Raw genomic sequence first — 17,819 nt, 5'->3', positions numbered from 1 at the left:
CATACTAATGGACATGTGAAACAAGAATTTATGTTGAAATAAGAAAGTGTTGTGAAAGGTATGTGATTAGAGTAAACAGCTCATTAGAATGAGAAATAAGTATTATATAAAGATAAATTTTCGATATAAATAAGGCCAGGCCATCAAGTGAGCGTGCAATTGCTTAGGAGTACTTATTTTGAATCGGGATGTGACTGTTACCCTAATAATACTCTTTCATATAATGCAGACGAGGTTTCTTCTTACTATCGTCTTAGGTCGCACTTTTTTATTTAAATAAGTCTCCGATAGTCATCAGGAAAATGCTGCACTATGAGTAAATCTGTTAAAGCACCTTCATTAAAATGCTGGAAAAATAATCACGAGAATTGTTAATTCTATACCGTGATAGCAAGATACCTTACAGAAGGCTAGGGGGCCCCGAGTGGTCTAAAGCGCTCTCCTTTACGGATCACTGCCATCTCACATCTGTCTGCGTGGGTTCGAGTCTCTGATTCGGCCAATATGGGTATGTGAGAAAGCTTGCCATTATCTTCTCGTGGGTCGGTGGTTCTTTCCGGGGTTTTCCCGGGTTTTTCCTCCACCATTAATACTGGCCGCCATGTATAGCCTACCGTGTGCTGAACAATGGCTTTAAACCCTACAGCAACAACAACAACAACAAGGCGAGAGGTGAGCATGTATCGCGTGCAAGTAGTTTTATGTTTGCATCTTACTTTTGTATATTCTTCACTACCGACGTTTCTTTATATTAATCCTTATATAATATTATCTAATCAAACAAAGATATGCCAAATGCTGTATGCGTTAGGGTGTTAGCCCAGTTCTTTTAAGAATCTCAATAACACACAATGCTGCTTTTTTTTAATAAAAGAACTATCTGTTCATATGCTAATTATGGAGTTCCCTTTTTGAGAGGAAAAGGGCGATACCAGGCAGCCTGAGTTGCCTTTGCGTGCAAGATAATTCTGAACAATAATTAGGAATGATATAAAACAGTCCATCAACCTAGAATGATATTGGTTTTGGAGTAAATGCAATAAAATGCTTTGATACTAACATTATTTCTAACTATGTAATGAGCTCCAATAAAGTCCCCTTTTTTCTATCAATATTAAACTGGACTCACGGTGGTGTTCTATGTAACAACAGTTCATCGTAATCCTATCTCCGATGTCCAGCAAATTTTACATAGTAGAAGAAAATTCCACACGCAATTTACAAAATTACTTTAAAGTAACGGACCCTCCAGTGTTTTTCTTTTCTTTTAATTTTTTTTTTTCGCGAAAAGAAACGCAAAGTCAGTTTTGAAATATAAATCGTCATTCTCTAAATATAGCACTTCGGACATGTGACATTATTATATCTCGGTTCAACAGAACATATTTCTACGACAAAAATGCTCCTGTAACTAATTAGACATTTAAGAGACATATTGTTCTAATTTATAGTTGGGTGTGTCACCTGTCTTATCTTTGCACACATTTTATTGGTCACATTAAAGGCAATGGTTCTTGACTAGTAATGGTAACGCTCAGTGTTTGGGCAGACCCTCTTCTTCCGGAAGTCGCCAAACTGCGCCAATTTTTATAGACATTTGTGCCAAATCTTCACAAAAATGTGTTCTGTGTAAGCCATTAAGTCATACTTTACAAATCAAGTCATCTGGAAGGAAACACTTTTTAAATGTGCTTTCATCTCCTTTCTACATGCATTATCAGCGTCAAAGAAACACTTTTTAAATGTGGTTTTATCTCCTTTCTACAGGCATTATCAGTGTCAAAGATGCTTGCGCATGTCCGCAACAGCCAGCGAATGAGGCGTTTTCTTGTTTTAGGGACTATAGTTCTCAGAAACTAAACATGGACAGCAGCGAACGTCAGCTGTACTCAGGGATTGATGTTGAGATACTGCGAGCGTTTTGCAGGTAGTTTCTTTTCTAGGGTATTTGGTATCAACACAATAAATAGCAAATGGTACATACATTTCTATGAACACTTTGTTTTCCTTACTATATTTCAAATTTCGTCATCATTTTTTCTTTCTTTGTGTAGATTTATCGTTTCGAATGTTACATTTTGATTTTCGATAATGTAAACATTTGTCCCCTTGCAACTAATAAAAGTCGAAGACGTACTAGTTTAAAAATGGAGTATATTTTTTGGTTACATTTTTGCTTCTACAGAACATATCTTCTCGTGAAAAGAAAACAAGTGTGTTACATAAGGTACGCAATAAATGGCACAAATTGTTTGTAATAAAAAATACATCATTGATATTGGTAGAATGACATTGTTCATTTGTATTACCAGTCAATACATCTCACTAAATGTTATAGGAATTGTTTCTGAGCCTTTAAAATGACATTATATCACAAAGAATGAATTATGAATTATGACTGAATTATGTCAACGATATACAAGGATTATTATATGCTTTACATGTAGTATCATTCATGTATACAACTATACCCATAATTTCCAGAAAAATGTCGATGAGAAAATAAGTTTTGTTACAATAAGTCTGTCCTCAAACATCTGTGATTGAAAAGTGTGTCACCTTTTCACAACATAACTACTTCTCAACTGCTTCCATTCCAGATGTGCATGTTGTTATGATTTGCGAGCGTGTATTGCTTCATATACTTATAAAACTTAATGCATATGTGAATTTACAGCTCATTCAAATCAGCAATGACTTGCATCTCAGAGCTTATACGAACGTGTCCCGAGGATAAGCATTCTGATATCGAAATGGCATTGGTCAATTTCCAAGGATCAGAAACGGTGCTAGCTAATCTTTGTCAAACAGAGGATTTGTATGAAAGTAAGTACTTTATTTTATATTCTTTCATGTATATTCTCAACACTGATTATCTTAACATCTCTAGAAGACTGTTCATATCTTTGATCGAGAAATAGTCACCAGATACTTTCTTTCATTACTTACGTACCTAAATGAGTATTTATTTATTTAGTCCATTGTAAAATACTCGAATAAGTTAATTATATAAAACATTTGTTCACGCAAGGATATTTTCGCCAGCAAGATGGGCTATTTGTTTCTAGGTTGATCACCTTTATATCATCGCTCTCAAAGCCATTTGGTCATGCAAGTCCCATATTTCTCACCCATGATCACCGATTTCTTAAACTCAGTGTCATCTGAAAGTGATCTGTCTCACTTGTTACCTTTTTGTTTGTCCAAGTTTGAATGACAACACAAACTGTGATCCACACTGAGAGAAAGTTAACCTTGAAGAAGGTCTTTCCGAACATGTCCACTTCTATGATGATCGACTTGACAATAATTAAATTTCTTCTTATTCAATTGTTGCGAAAAATTAAACTTTTCCAGTTGTAATTAAACTGCAACTGGTGTTCGTATGGTTTGTGAAAGTAATTTATATGTATGTAACGTTTCATAGTAGACTGATCTTTGGCTACAATTTATTGTTGCATTTACCCTCTTTCATTTGTAGAGTATGCCCAATACCAGACTTGTTTCTACACACGTGGATTGAGGTCACAGAAGTGTTTCCAGTCATCATTTAATTCCAGTATTCATTTGATGTCCAGCTTTGAAGATCTTTCTTTAGAGGATACCTGCAGGTACATTTTTAAAACCATCATCCAGAATTAATCAAAGCCAGTGTAAAATAAACAATAATTATATATCAATCTCATAAAACTTCTGCGATTATAAATTATACTTGACTTTAACACCATACATGCTAATCAACCTTTAAACATCGTACCGGTTTTGGTTGAAATAGAATTTGGAGCAATTACCAGATATATCCACGGAAAAAGAACATAAATCAAACCAGTGCAGAATGCTATGCTGTCTTTATTTCCTTCCTTTTTCGCTGGTGAAATAGGTGGTCGCTGAAAAATTCCCAAACAGTGACAAAGACTCTATTGTCTTTTTCACCTTGTGCCTGTAGACAAAGAAGTCTAGTTTCAATTTATACAGGGGAACAACCCGCGTCAGACTGATGGTATACACAAAATCTTGTAATGAATTTGCTTTGTGTGTCCCACGGTCGAAGCAATTCATATGGTCAACACAGTATGTAACCTATAGATTGGAAACTCCTTTATTCTTTGAGGTGGATGAAAGGTTCACAAATGTGAAAAATATAATATTATTAGATGAATAGAATGAGTGATAAATACAAAGGACGAAAATACTGCGACAAAATTTGAAGAGAATCAAAATCATATCTTACAATTAGACTTAATTGTTACCCGTCACAAAGGTGGGCCAACGATCTTCTGTCATAAACAATTGTATGTTTAGTATTCACCACAATAATTTTCTAGTCAAAAAGTTAAAAGGCAAATCAATAATACCATAATGGTGACTTTAAGGGTTCAATCCAGGAATCCACATTGAGAAGTTACATCAAAATCAAATGTTTAACTGTGCACAACCGATATTTTTAAAACAGAGGATAGGTATTCATGACAGGTAATTTGCACCTGCTATATGCAGATACAGACAATTCCAAAATAAACATTAAAATGACTAAGTAACAAGAAATGGTGTTGAATCCTAATTAATTCGGTGTCGTTAAGATAAATAGAATATTTACACGAGGTACTATAAATGTCATCAAGAAGTATACCTTCACAAAACACCACTAGCCCTGACTTACAAACACGATTTTAGATATAAAATTATTGTGAAACAAATGTTTGAATACCCTGAGCTAATCTAGCAATGTAGACCATGTGAACTGCAACAAGGCCTTCCATGCAATTACAAACACAATGTAAGTCATACTAGTCTTGAAAATGATGTTTAAACAACAAAATGAGCGAACTTATCACTGCAGATGAAAAAGTAAAATTATCATCTAGAAACGTTAATTAGTTTACTCTACTGCTGTATGAAAAAAGGGTGCAAATAGAACATAGACGAGTACATTATGGATACCCTAATTATGATACAATACAAAACACAGCATACAATTATATATTCAATACGAAGTGAGTAATAACAATCAATACAATTCCTGTGCGAGCACTATTGGTATTTCATTAGGACCATGATAACATTGAAATCCAAAGATTATAAATGTAAGGCTGGAAGTCGATTATAACTTTAACTGTATTCAGCTCCAACTGTCCATAATGCGAATGGCCTCTTCATCGCACCAAATCAAGCAGTGCTGCACGCGCATTTCCTGTGCGAAAGGAATGTGGTTTATAACTTGAAGGTTAAGACCTAAAAATTGAACTTAATTTTGTAGCTTGACATTTTATCATTACTGGTGTTCCATTCATTAATAGAAACGATGTCCATATGATATGCGTTTATGATTTGTTGTTGTTGTTGTTGTTGTATGATTTAACGCCATTTTTCAGGACACGATAGGCTATACGTGGCGGCCAGTATTAATGGTGGAGGAAGAACCCGGGAAAACCCCGGAAAGAACCACCTACCCACGAGAAGCTAATGGCAAGCTTTCTCACATACCCACATTGGCTGAATCCGAGACTCTAACCCACGCAGACAGAGGTGAGATGGCAGTGATCCGTAACGGATATCGCTTTAGACCACTCGGCCACTCGGGGCCCCCCGTTTATCATTTAAGGTACTTACAAAGAAATTAGGTGGTAACATGCTTGATTATTGTCCGAGCAACTATTTGTTTAAAACTTTAAGACCGTTCATTCAAGCATATAGTCTGAATGGCAGTATGATTTAGATCTTCAAAAACTCTTTTGGATATTGGGATGGACAACATATCAGCTTCCTCCGAACAGTATGTTTCGTCTCATGGATCAAATAGCAGACGACGAAGTAACTGGATGAGAATATGGCTCTTGGGGGATATTGTAGTAATCAGGGATTTTGCATATGCATTATTTATTATCAGTCTGGAATAAAATTTTGAGGTTGACTATAAGGTGATCCATTGACCTCAGTGTTCCACGGCAATCCATATAGTAAAAACATCTAAATATTGACAATGTGACCATAGACAACCGTTGTGGTCTTCATAGTTCATTAGGGGTTCGAAGAACGAAAGCTATATCTGCGAACTGGGTTGCAGAGTTGAAACTGATGTATCCCGATGAGTGTGAACATTGACCATCTGTCACTGATTTCGAAAAAAAAGCATCTATCACGGGCGTGCACGACTCCAGTTATAACAATCCGCCTTTGAACAATTCTGGGGCAGAGTTCTTTTGTTTCTTTACATAAAGTCGGCTCACAAAGTTGTAATGTGTAACTAACTCTCTTGGTGCGTGACACCCATTGACCCATTGGGAAAGGCTGATATTGTCGATGCTCGCAGAAGGTTCTCTCATAGAAATTAAATGCCTGTACAAGGATAAGATACGAAAGTTGGAGATAGAAAGAGACAGGATGTGGTGTTTTGTTCAAGTCAGTGGAAGTGTTGTTGAACTGAAGTTTTGAAGAGACTAGAGAAACCATAACTGGCTCACCGACTGTTATATTTATCATCAGATATTCTAGACTATTGCCTTAAATAATAAATGAGAGATCGACAAACCAGACAGTTGTGTTTAATATTGACTTTAGTAATGTCAAGTCAGTGGTCCCTCAACTGTAACAAGTCTCAGTTACTACTCTACCGCAGACACAGTGACTATGTGAAACTGGCGCCGATGGAATTAATGGAAGCAGTTGTGAGCAACTTGCGACGGGCTCATGTGGAAACTTCCAGTGAATGCAAAGTCAGGTGTGGAAGATCAGGTTCTTCTGTTGGCAGTGACACAACGATGCTTTTGTATGCCATTCGCTCAAGCGGTTTATACAGCAGTTGATCTTCATGTGAAGAGATGTGCACAAAACTGGTAGGTTGTGTGTCGGGTACCTCGGATTTATCTATTGTCTGAACGGACCTTTGTCCTTTTGGGTCAATCACTCTTTGACACTATTTGATGACACTGTAATGATTCAGGATCCAATCTTGGCTTCTTGATAGACTGACAGCCTTGAAACAAACTGGAACATGAGAAATATGAATACAAATGTTGATTGCAGTTGGCACGAGTGTTAAACGGTGCTAATAAAGATTACAGGCAAGGCTACTACATATTTGTTGTTGCAGATAAAAAGTGAAGCCTCAAACAGTGACATGCATTTTAATATGTGCAAGGCATAGTAAAAAGTATAACAAGGGTTATTTAATATTATTTTGATTGGTATATTTGCCGAAACCGACACGAAACACAGACGAAATATGTCACACAACGATACTAACACGTGTCTGAAGTAATCCAAGATAACTGAAACATAATGATATTTCGAGCATAGACGCGCATGGCCTTGCAGACATTCATTGGACTTAGTGTGCCACCAGCTACTCGTGGGATGAGTTTCTGCATATGTTTGCTGAGACCACACAGGGCCAGTATAGTTTATTCGCTATTGACTTGATCAGAATTTACATACAATATCGAGTTGATTTGGATAAAACAACTTGACAACTGTAATAAACATATAAAATTGCGAAGTCTGCCAGCGAAGCTAAAGCAGAGTCTTCTGACAGATGTCGCAATGCTGCACTCGATCAACAGAACCTTATTCGTGATTACACGGATGCAGGCAAATGTGTCAAAGATGTTACAGTCTCGACAATCTGCACGGAAAAACCTCACAGCAAGTTTCGAACAAACGTTTGCGCCGCTGATAAAATCAGCAAAAGGAAACTGTGGCCAAGACTGCGAAAACTATGGCAGAAGCGAAGAAAGTCGCCGAAACTACCACCGACATGACTTGTCTCGTCACGCGAGAGCCAACACAATCAGCTTAAATTCAGAAAAGGTTACAGGACATGCAAGAGGATTTTCGGAAAGGTGCTTGCAAAACTTCCACAACGAGAACCACCAGATTACAAATCGAAATTAGACACCCCTCTCTACAAATCTAAAACCCGGCACAGAAGGAGAAATGTGAATTTTCTCTCTAAGAAAATTCGACACAGTTAACTGGAAATGACTCCCTATTGTTGACCCAAACATAATTTAACCATACTCAAGTGGCTAAATAAAAGAGCACATCGGTGACATTAAAGTTTTTCAAGTCAGGCGTGATACAGATTCAAAAACGCCCGGTGAAATATTTCCATTCTTTGCGCCTATTAGCAGCTGAGGCTCCTGCGGTTGCAAAAGCGGTTGCGTTAGGTGCAGTCGGAGCGGGATTTGGGATGGCTTTGAAAAAGGCGATCGGAGGCCGTAGGTCATGTAGTAAACGAGAAACAAAAAGAAAAGGCATCGTAAAGCTTATCAGAGGAAACTCGCAGAATATCCTCAGGCAGAGGTTCTCGACTACCCGCTACATCTTGCAAGAGGCCACGCGACCATTAACCAATCTTGATTTACTGGATATTGCAAAGTCGAAAAAAGTGTGGCCGAAATTGGTGTCTCAAAAACTCTGGTGTGTCGGTTACGTTTTTCAAAGACTACGTCAATACTGCCAAATCAAATATGAAACAGTACATGGATGCAAATATCGCAAAGGTGCCACCACCGTTACGTTTAGTAACTTATTTACAAACATAAAATCACTGTCTTCAAGCAAAGTAGAGACACAAACAAATATTATAATACAAAACATGATATTAATAAAATGTTTTAGGCTTGTTTAAATGATGTCGATGGCTTTGATAAACCTAAACCACATATCTTAAAAGTGCGCGAGTCGAGATCGTGTTTCTTTATCATATCCGGTTATAGTGGATGGAATCAAATGCAAAGGCATTGTTAGATAATCAGGCTGAAATGCGAGTAATACTACGTATCGAACCCGACACTGGTCTATCAAAAACTTTCATACATACATCAGTATCGTTGATGGCTAAAAATGAAATTCCGTTTGAAGCGTTCAGCTACTTTCCGGAGGGCTACTTAACCGTGTTTTGTTGTTGTTGTTGTTTTGGTGTTCTTGTTTAAGATTAAATTTAGCATTACATACATGTGATGTATTCTAATGGACGCAGTATAAGGCCCGTTGACAGCGGACGCTGGCATCGATATCATGTGTGATATGGATTTTAACGTAGCTTTAACAATTTTTTCAGGCATATCACTATGATGTCTTCAGTGTGGCAGTTTATAGTGATGTCTAGCACTGGGGCATCAAGCTGCAGACATGTAGCATGTTGTCCCACCCAGACACATTATCCTGACACCAAGCCATCCAGTCCTAAAACTAACCTCTTAATGCTGAGTGCCTAGCGAGGCAGCTGTTAGTATCATTTTTATCAGTCTTTGGTGTGACTCGGCCGGGGTTCGAACCCGAGACCTTCCGCATCCGAGGTGGACGCGCTAACGACTAGACCATCATAGCAGCATCGATAGCATGCTCCTTCCACTTGCTGACTAATATTTGCGTCAGAATGGTGTTAAAAGACCCTCATATGCGCTCAAATATAATCTTGTTGAGTACCAAATAGAAACGGACAGTTTTTGCCACTCTAACATGCCAGTACCAGCTAGAGGAGAGATTGGAGTTATAGCATTACCACGTGAAACTCCCAGACAAATAATGCACAGCCAGGCACGAAACACTCAAGGATTGTTTCTACAATGATGTAGAGGAGTTCACCGACAAATCCACCCCGGTTGCATTCCCCGTTGAGTATGTTGCACGAACGTTAACATCACCAATACGAGCAAGATCTCGACTGGTATTCAACAAGAGCGCACTTGTTCGGGTAACAATGTTTTGACGAAGACGATAACGATCATTTCAGACACCATTCAGTGGCATGATTGGTTTGTATCTATATACATGTTGCCTTACGCCGTCGTAACATACAATCGCTTGAGGCTTAAATATTCTTCAGGATGAGCTTTCTATAACTGTATGACAGATGTACCAGTAAAGTAGAGTACTTGGTTGAATACTTCTGCTTGTTGACCTGGACGTGACGATTCTGGACAGGGTCTGCCTGTTGAACAAGTATACTAAGCGGACACATTATTAAGTGAAGAACTATGATATGCTCTAAATGTTACCAGAGTGAGAAAAAAAATCGAGCGGATAAGCAAGGTATCACGTTGCTTATCAAATATAAACGTAATGTGTGTGATTGTAGATGCAATTTACGGAATCGCAGCGGCAACCACCGTTGGTCTTAATGTGGTGGTAATCACGATTACGGCAACATTGCAAAGCCAATTGGAATCTCTATCAGGCTAAATCAATAGTAACTAGTGTCGTGGACGATACTGGTAACATAATTTTGATACGAGCACATCACCGAGTACGTATTTATTCAGAAAGTATTGCAGTAGCACAAATCTTCTCAGTACAGTTGCCAAACTGTAGTCGATGGCTATCGAGGATACAATAATTAGGATAGCAGAGTTTGAGACTATGTTGGAGGAAATTGAAAACCACCGGCTACTCAACGCCCTGATATTTAACCGAATCGTTAGTGACCAAAAAGGTGATTGATTTACAGCCAGTAAAATTGAACAACTGTCTGCTAGTGTAATTTGATCAGTTTCCCAGCGCACTGACCTAGTCGAGTAATAACTTCACTTTCGGCTACCGCGGATTAGAATTGCGATAGGCTCGACACAAGTTCCTCACCATTTCATTTACTGAAATTACGCACTTGCATGCGACGGAAGGGTAAAGTCATGGGTATAGAGGCTTTAACTCAGATAAGTAACAACAAATGTAAAACGATCATGGTGATACTACCACATCAAATGAGAAATGAAGACCATTCCCAGTATACATATTAAGGTAATTTATGACATTCGAATGAAATATCCTTATTGCTTTTTGCAAAGTGCTGATATTTAATATTAATTCGTTGTATTTCTTCTTTTCATTGAAAGCAAACTTCGGAAAACAAAGGAGTGCATCAGACTAAACATTGCACAGGGCTGTGGACAGAAAGCAGCTGATCTTGTTGAATTCTTAATTAATCCGATGATACGTAAAAGTAATCACTGTGATTTACATATTGCGATACAGGTAAGATACGTTATCCCAATAAGTATAATAAGAGGTAATTCATATAATACCTGATCGAACTTTAGTCTTGATATTTTACTTTCCGTTCGTTTGCCAAATCGTACATGTGTTTAGCAATTATTCAAATATGCATTGGGGTTTCATACCTAGCTCATCAGACACTTGTCTGAGCGCGGCTTGATATTCAATGATTTCCTCTATTTCTGATGACCTCAAGACAAAAGTCGTTGTCAACTGAAATTACATTAAGCTCGAAAATTATGTAGTACTTTTTTTTTAATCTAATCTCCAAAATAACCACGCATCGCGTAACTCTAATTTTGCACTTGCATCGTTTTTCCGTTGTTTCACATCTGTAATGACTCGTTCGTAAAGCTTGTCGCCATGCATTACAGATCACTTTCCAAACACCTAATACAAAGAATAATTCCTACCTCAATTTACTAAAACAAATACGCAGAGATTTCCCTATGTTAAGAAATTAACCCATGTTGTCATTAAGTTTCGTGAATACTGTATATCATGACATCTGCTCTTAGAAATTGGATAATTTTTCTAGTTGAGAAATATTTTCCCCAAGACAGACTCTCCATAATCAACAAATAATCACTAAATTCTAACAAAGCTCTTAACGGACACGCAAATACAAATAGCACATGGACCATGAACACAGTATTTCATATTGGGTACTAATTAAGCATACACAGATTGTATACTTCATTCATTTTGTTTTGTGTAGACAGTTTCAAAACCATATGATGTGCTTCTGTTTATCTAGGTCATATCTATGCAATTAAGTATTTCAGTTTGAAAGTATTTCTTTGGAAAGCTTTTTAATGTCAGCCATTCTGACACTCCGTTCGCTTAACGCCTTTTAAACGAAATCTATATATGTTGTAATGATGTGTGTGTGTGTGTTTGTGTGTGTGTGTGTGTGTGTGTGTGTGTGTGTGTGTGTGTGTGTGTGTGTGTGTGTGTGTGTGTGTATGTGTGTGTGTGATTTGGATTTTTAACGTTGCTTTAACAATTTTTTAGTCATATCACTACGATGTCTGCAGTATGTCAGTTTATAATAATGTCTAGCAGTGAGGCATCATGTCACATACGTGTAAATTTGATTTCCCAGTCAGACACATTATCCTGACACAATCCAGACCAGTCCTAAGACTAACCTCTTAATGCTGAGCGCCTAGCGAAGCAACTGTTGGTACCATTTTTTTTAGTCTTTGGTTAGACTCGGCAAGGGTTCGAACCCGCGACCTCGCGCATCCGAGGCGGACGCTCTAACCAATAGGCCGCCGGAGCGTCTGCTGTGATTGAGTCGCACTATTGCTTTAATACATATGTTCAACGTCAGAATATTTAATGATTTGTTTGACACCAGTGGAGTCTAGAGGTGAATTAAAAATATTCCTATGAAGGGTTCGATATGTATTTTAATTTCCCATTAATGACGGGATTATAGTATATATGGTGTTAAACTAAGTAACAGATAAAAGCGAAAAGCAACAAGTTTGGCACAATTCAACAAATAATTTATTTCCTCTGAATACAAAATAAAAACTTAAAAGGAACTTACAGCACTGTGAATTAAATCCCAAATAGTCCTAAAAGTTCTAGAGCATGTCAAAACGTTACAAGTTCCAGTTAAACCCCTTTGGTAAACAAATAAGTTCCAATATTCAGTGTGTTAATGAACTGGAATGTGGTGATGTGTTAACAGTCCTTTGATGTATCACAGTAATATAAGCCGAAATGTCATTGTCTGAATTCACTATAAATCCAAGTTACTATTTTAGACCAAGAATATTATTGGGCACTTTATAATTCCAGTGAATAATAATTTGATTAAATAAGTCTACCCAAAATAAAAACTGAACATGACAATAAGAACGATTCTGCTTCGGATGTTAAAAAGAGTTAATTTTTAAAGTAAACAAGACTATATAAAAGCTAAGACACAAAAATTTAGCCAGGGTGTAGGTCAGTTTCCTTCCTAAACATTCAAAATTGTCAACAAATTTAGGAAATTACAAGTGAAAAACTAATATCCTATAAATGTAAACGTGTTCCTTTACCTTAATAACGATCAGAATATTTAATCTATAATCATAGAGAAAAATTAGCTATGTATTATATTGTTCACAAAATAAATGTCACCGGTCAGGTACACTATGAACTTGATTTTGGACAAAGGTCGTGTACAATGTAAAGATACACGTAACATATGATCATGGATAAATTCTAACAAACAATATAAATGAAATATACATACTGCGTTCATTAAGAAATCTAGCAGTAGTTTCTGACAGGGTGCTAGTTTCCTCATGTTCCCACGTTGTCTCCTTTACAGTTTGTTTAGCTCAGCATTGTGGATGTGGGCCGCTTCTGTAGCTAGGTGAAGTTTCTTGTGAGCGTTTCAGAATGTAAATACAATTTATTTTGCCCAAAAATGATTTTAACGCCCTTTCTATCGACGTACAAAGCAATACCACTCGTTCGATACATGCTGAAAAAGAGTGATCTGTGTACGTGAAATCCGACATATTAGACTTGGAGTTTTGTAACAGTCCATTGTCAATTGTCGATGCAGGTATGAGCTGTTAATGGGAGCCATCGCGATCCACAGGTAAACATATACTATCAGCATAATATAAGTTTCTCGAAACTACTTTAAATTTCCACTTAATATCTATTTATGATAGATATGATCTGTCCAATGTGTAGAGATGTGTTTTTAACTGGTTGCTTGCAACGTCTAGCAGAACTGATCAGTACTGTATCGAAAATGGACTCTTCCATAACTCCTTTTCCAACATGATTGATTGCATGTACATAGACCATTCCTGTTCAGCATGTATGAATGATGGCACTGCTCTGTATATAAGTATACATGACCTTGAAATCAGTCCTACGCGAAGCAACTTCTCTGACTTAATCTACATTTTGAAATACTCGCATGACAATCACTTTGCTACATACACTGATATCATTTGCGGTGCTGTGCTGTACGAATGATACTGTGATTATAATAATAATAATAATAATAATAATAATTATTATTATTATTATTATTATTATTATTATTATTATTATTATTTTGCAGACAGTAACACCTCAGCATGGTCAGATCAAATCTTTTGCAGACGAGAAAAATGTGGAAAGTAAAACATACGGCAATAGTGATTCAAGTAGCTCTCTGCGACCCAGCTTTGAGACAAATACATTTATCATCGTTCTTTTTATTTCCTGTATCATTAGACTACGAGCAATCTCCTGACACCGAATCAGGACGCCTTCTCAATTTAGTTATGCACATTGCTTTGCATTATAACCAAGAAGGAAGTGAATCGGATGAATAAGAATGACATTCCAGACATAATTATTGCATATGGAGAAATCAAACGTGTTAAATATTACGTATAAAAAAGCAAATTTGAATTGTTTTTGTTGGTGAAAGATGTGTTGATTGTTGATTAAATAAAGGTCAGTGATTAGGGATTTAAACCTTAAAGCCAGATTTATAGTGTAAAAGAGAAATTGAATATGGTACATCGATAATTTAGGTTACTTGAAATATGAGCTTCAAGTATTATAACTGAAATAGGTTTTAAAAAAATAAACAAATAACGCCTCTGAAGAAAGAAACAGAAAAATTAAATTTTGGTGCTTGTTTGCAAATAAGAAAGTACAGAAGAAAGTCACCTGAATGCATAATCTGTTCATTTCTAGTGTTATGATCAAATAACAACTAGATTTTCCGCGTCATATTATGTGATTTTAACTACTTCAAGTTTTTGCTTGACAGGATTAGTAAAAATGTGTTGTTGTATTGCTTTTAACATGAGAAAATATTCATGAGAATCAAGATAGTTTTTCTTCTACTTTTTTCGGTATAATTCTAACAGTTCGTATCAAAATACTATCCGTTCTACATGAAGATGTCCGATATTGTTCTTTTTCTCGTTATTGTTCGCTTAAAATTAGTTATCTTCGGTACTTCGGTTTCTCCTTATACCGGTTAAAGATATATTTACACATAAAATATAATGTACTTTGCATACAATTCATCAGCTGTTGATTTTGGTGATTTTTTTTAACGCTTTCACCAGATTAATCTCCTCATTAGAATAGACCTTCTCCAAAAGAAAGAAGTACCATGGACGTGTACATACAATTACGCTTAATCTCTCCGACGCTTGCCATCATTTCAGTAGTTTAAACCAAGCCGCTTATATGATATAGCTTGAGTTATATCCCCATTTTTCCGACATTTTTTTCTGCAAGCGTCCATTTTTATTGATTTAATTTGTAATATTCTGCAGATAAATCCCAGAATCAGGCTATAAGCTTGTAAAGTTTATGCGAACAAATACATCAGCAGAACTGTAAATGTACAAATTGAAAACTGAAGGTTAATCATTCGTTAAATGTTCACATGGTAAATTTCAACAATTTATTTAACTGTCGTATCTAGCACTACTTGAAATGTAATGCCATTGCCACGATGAATGAATGCATGACCTATGCTAGAAATAAACCTTATTCATTCTGTGTAATCTTAACTAGAGCAAAAGTTATAAAGGTATTGACATTCTTATTTGAATGATTTCAGCTCAAGATGGGGTTGTTATTGAATTGGGGTGAACAAGTCTATAAATTGATAAATTAAAATGAAATTTAAACAAATTTAATTGATCATAAAGATCAGACCGTTGGTGAACTTAAAGTATTGATCCTAGGTTTGAGCTTCTCTGAGACAATGTTATCATTGATAAGCCTGAAACGACGAAATATTGTTTCATTAACTGCTGCATGTCGCAAATGGCAGAAAAAATTAGATAACTTTATTGTCTCGTAAGAACGTCTGTGATACTTAGCAATGAGTGAAACTGATACAATACGGTGGATAAATTAGCATAATTATGCAAGGTTAAAACTTCTGTCACTTACATTAATTAATTTCCACTCTAGTCAAGTACAAGACATTAACACTCAATCAAACGAGGAGAGCGTGTGGCATTGGATACTGTAGTTCTTTTTATCTGAGTATTTATGTTATTTTTGTGAATGTTTGTGTATGTGCATAGTGATGTATTCCGACAGTATCTTTCAAGACAACGTTTATTTGGCAACGCATCAAAACATGAAACGATATTCAAAGTAGCAGTATTTTCATACGTTGAGTGTGCTACTTTCCACTATGCAATTCTTTATTGACATCCTTTAAATGTGCTTCTTTCCACTAGGCAATTCTTTATTGACAGCAGTTGAGTGTGCTACTTTTCATTATGCAATTCTTTATTGACAGTCGTTGAGTGTGGTTTTTCCACTAGGCAACTATTTATTGACAGCCATTGAGTAGGCCACTATGCACTAGGCAATTCTTTATTGACAACCGTTGATCGTGCTACTATCCACTATACAATTTTTTCATTGACTGTCTTTGAGTCTTTATATGACAGTTTCTGATTATAGTGATAGGGGTTACACATTCTTGTTACCACTGTCGTATTTTCGATTGTCAACAAAACTATTCTCTGGATCAGAGAATACATGTTTTTAATTCAAATGTTGCGTTCACTTTTCAAATCTATACTTCAAACTGGCAACTGTTTGTGGATAGCCATATTGGTTCGAGCCATTGTAGACAGATGTATTTCTGTTTTTATGTACCTTTTCTTAAACACGCCCACTTATCATCATTGTAAACAGTTGCATAACATTTTTAATCCGCATCTTAAATCGTTGTATAACAAGAGGACACAGAAGCCTCTTAAGGTCACGGAAAAAATAATACCAAAACTTGACTATTAATGTCACAGATAAAATACAAACAACTTGAAATTTGGAGAAACTCTGGATATTTCGAGGGAAAAATACTCAAAATCTGGAGATTTTTCTCATAATTTTGAATTTATAATATTTTTCTGTGTCCTTAATAGTCGAAATTTTGGGCTCTTTTAAATTGAAATTTAGGGATTTTTCGCCAAATTTCAAGTTTTTAAAAATTATTTTTATATGATATTAAAAGATTTCCATAGGAGCCGTTTATGTGCTTGTACATATAATACATATCAGTGAGAGCATTAAGAAAAGTTAATGTGTTTATTTTGGCAGACACGAAATCTATTAATCCAATGCAAATGATTAAATTGTTGGTTTTGTGCTACGTGCTTGCTACATGGCTTAGTTACATAAGGTGTAGAATCGGCATTTTTCAGGGGAGCAATTGGCCGTTGACTCGAAGTTTATCTGCACCTATGTATTCGCTTTTAACGCCACAGTCAATTCTTAGCATATTTTCAGACATTTTTACAATCATTGCACATGATGTCAACACCTGTACCCTATTTAAAATATATACATTTTATTATGAGACATATGTCCGATATAGTTAAATATTTATTCTTGATAAATTAATCTAAAATAAAAAACCTGAAATTTATTGTAAATCTTTCTCTGTTCAAATTACTTTATTTTCACATTATGAAATATATTTGCACTTACTAGTGATGTTCAAACGTTTATTTCCATGCTTAAGCCTATATCATGTTTCTTCCACTGCTTCATCTGTCTTTCTCCCTTCCCCCTCTCTCTATCTGGATGAACAAACCTTAAAATGTGTCAAGACTGTAGACTTCTAGTATACATTTAAATAGTCATTGAGGAGGCGCATTAAAAATGTCCGAAAACAAACTCCAAGCATCACAAGGTAGCCTTCATGTATTAACGTTTTATAATAAGTTCGAAACGAGTCATGCAAATTGCCAGGCACTGAACTGACATGACCTGTTGCTATTCGACATTCTGTATCACCCATACTGTATCATATATCTATTACA

General features: G+C 36.1%; 1 protein-coding gene across 1 annotated transcript in view; it reads left to right on the top strand.

The window, feature by feature from the left end:
• Positions 1-17,422, top strand: part of LOC149789186 (uncharacterized) — a 28,925-nt gene extending 11,503 nt beyond the window's left edge. Inside the window, exons 2-6 of the mRNA XM_089975331.1 lie at positions 1,768-1,927; positions 2,678-2,826; positions 3,482-3,611; positions 10,836-10,974; positions 14,081-17,422. Of these exons, the coding sequence (XP_089831457.1) occupies positions 1,768-1,927; positions 2,678-2,826; positions 3,482-3,611; positions 10,836-10,974; positions 14,081-14,254 (752 nt within the window). The 3' untranslated portion in view covers positions 14,255-17,422. The remainder of the gene's footprint in view (positions 1-1,767; positions 1,928-2,677; positions 2,827-3,481; positions 3,612-10,835; positions 10,975-14,080) is intronic.
• The last annotated feature ends 397 nt before the right edge of the window (positions 17,423-17,819 follow it).

This window comes from Sinohyriopsis cumingii, chromosome 11, assembly GCF_028554795.1.
Source record: "Sinohyriopsis cumingii isolate HCF-2022 chromosome 11, ASM2855479v2, whole genome shotgun sequence".
Classification (NCBI taxonomy): Eukaryota; Metazoa; Mollusca; class Bivalvia; order Unionida; family Unionidae; genus Sinohyriopsis; species Sinohyriopsis cumingii.
This window is presented reverse-complemented; position numbering and strand designations above follow the sequence as displayed.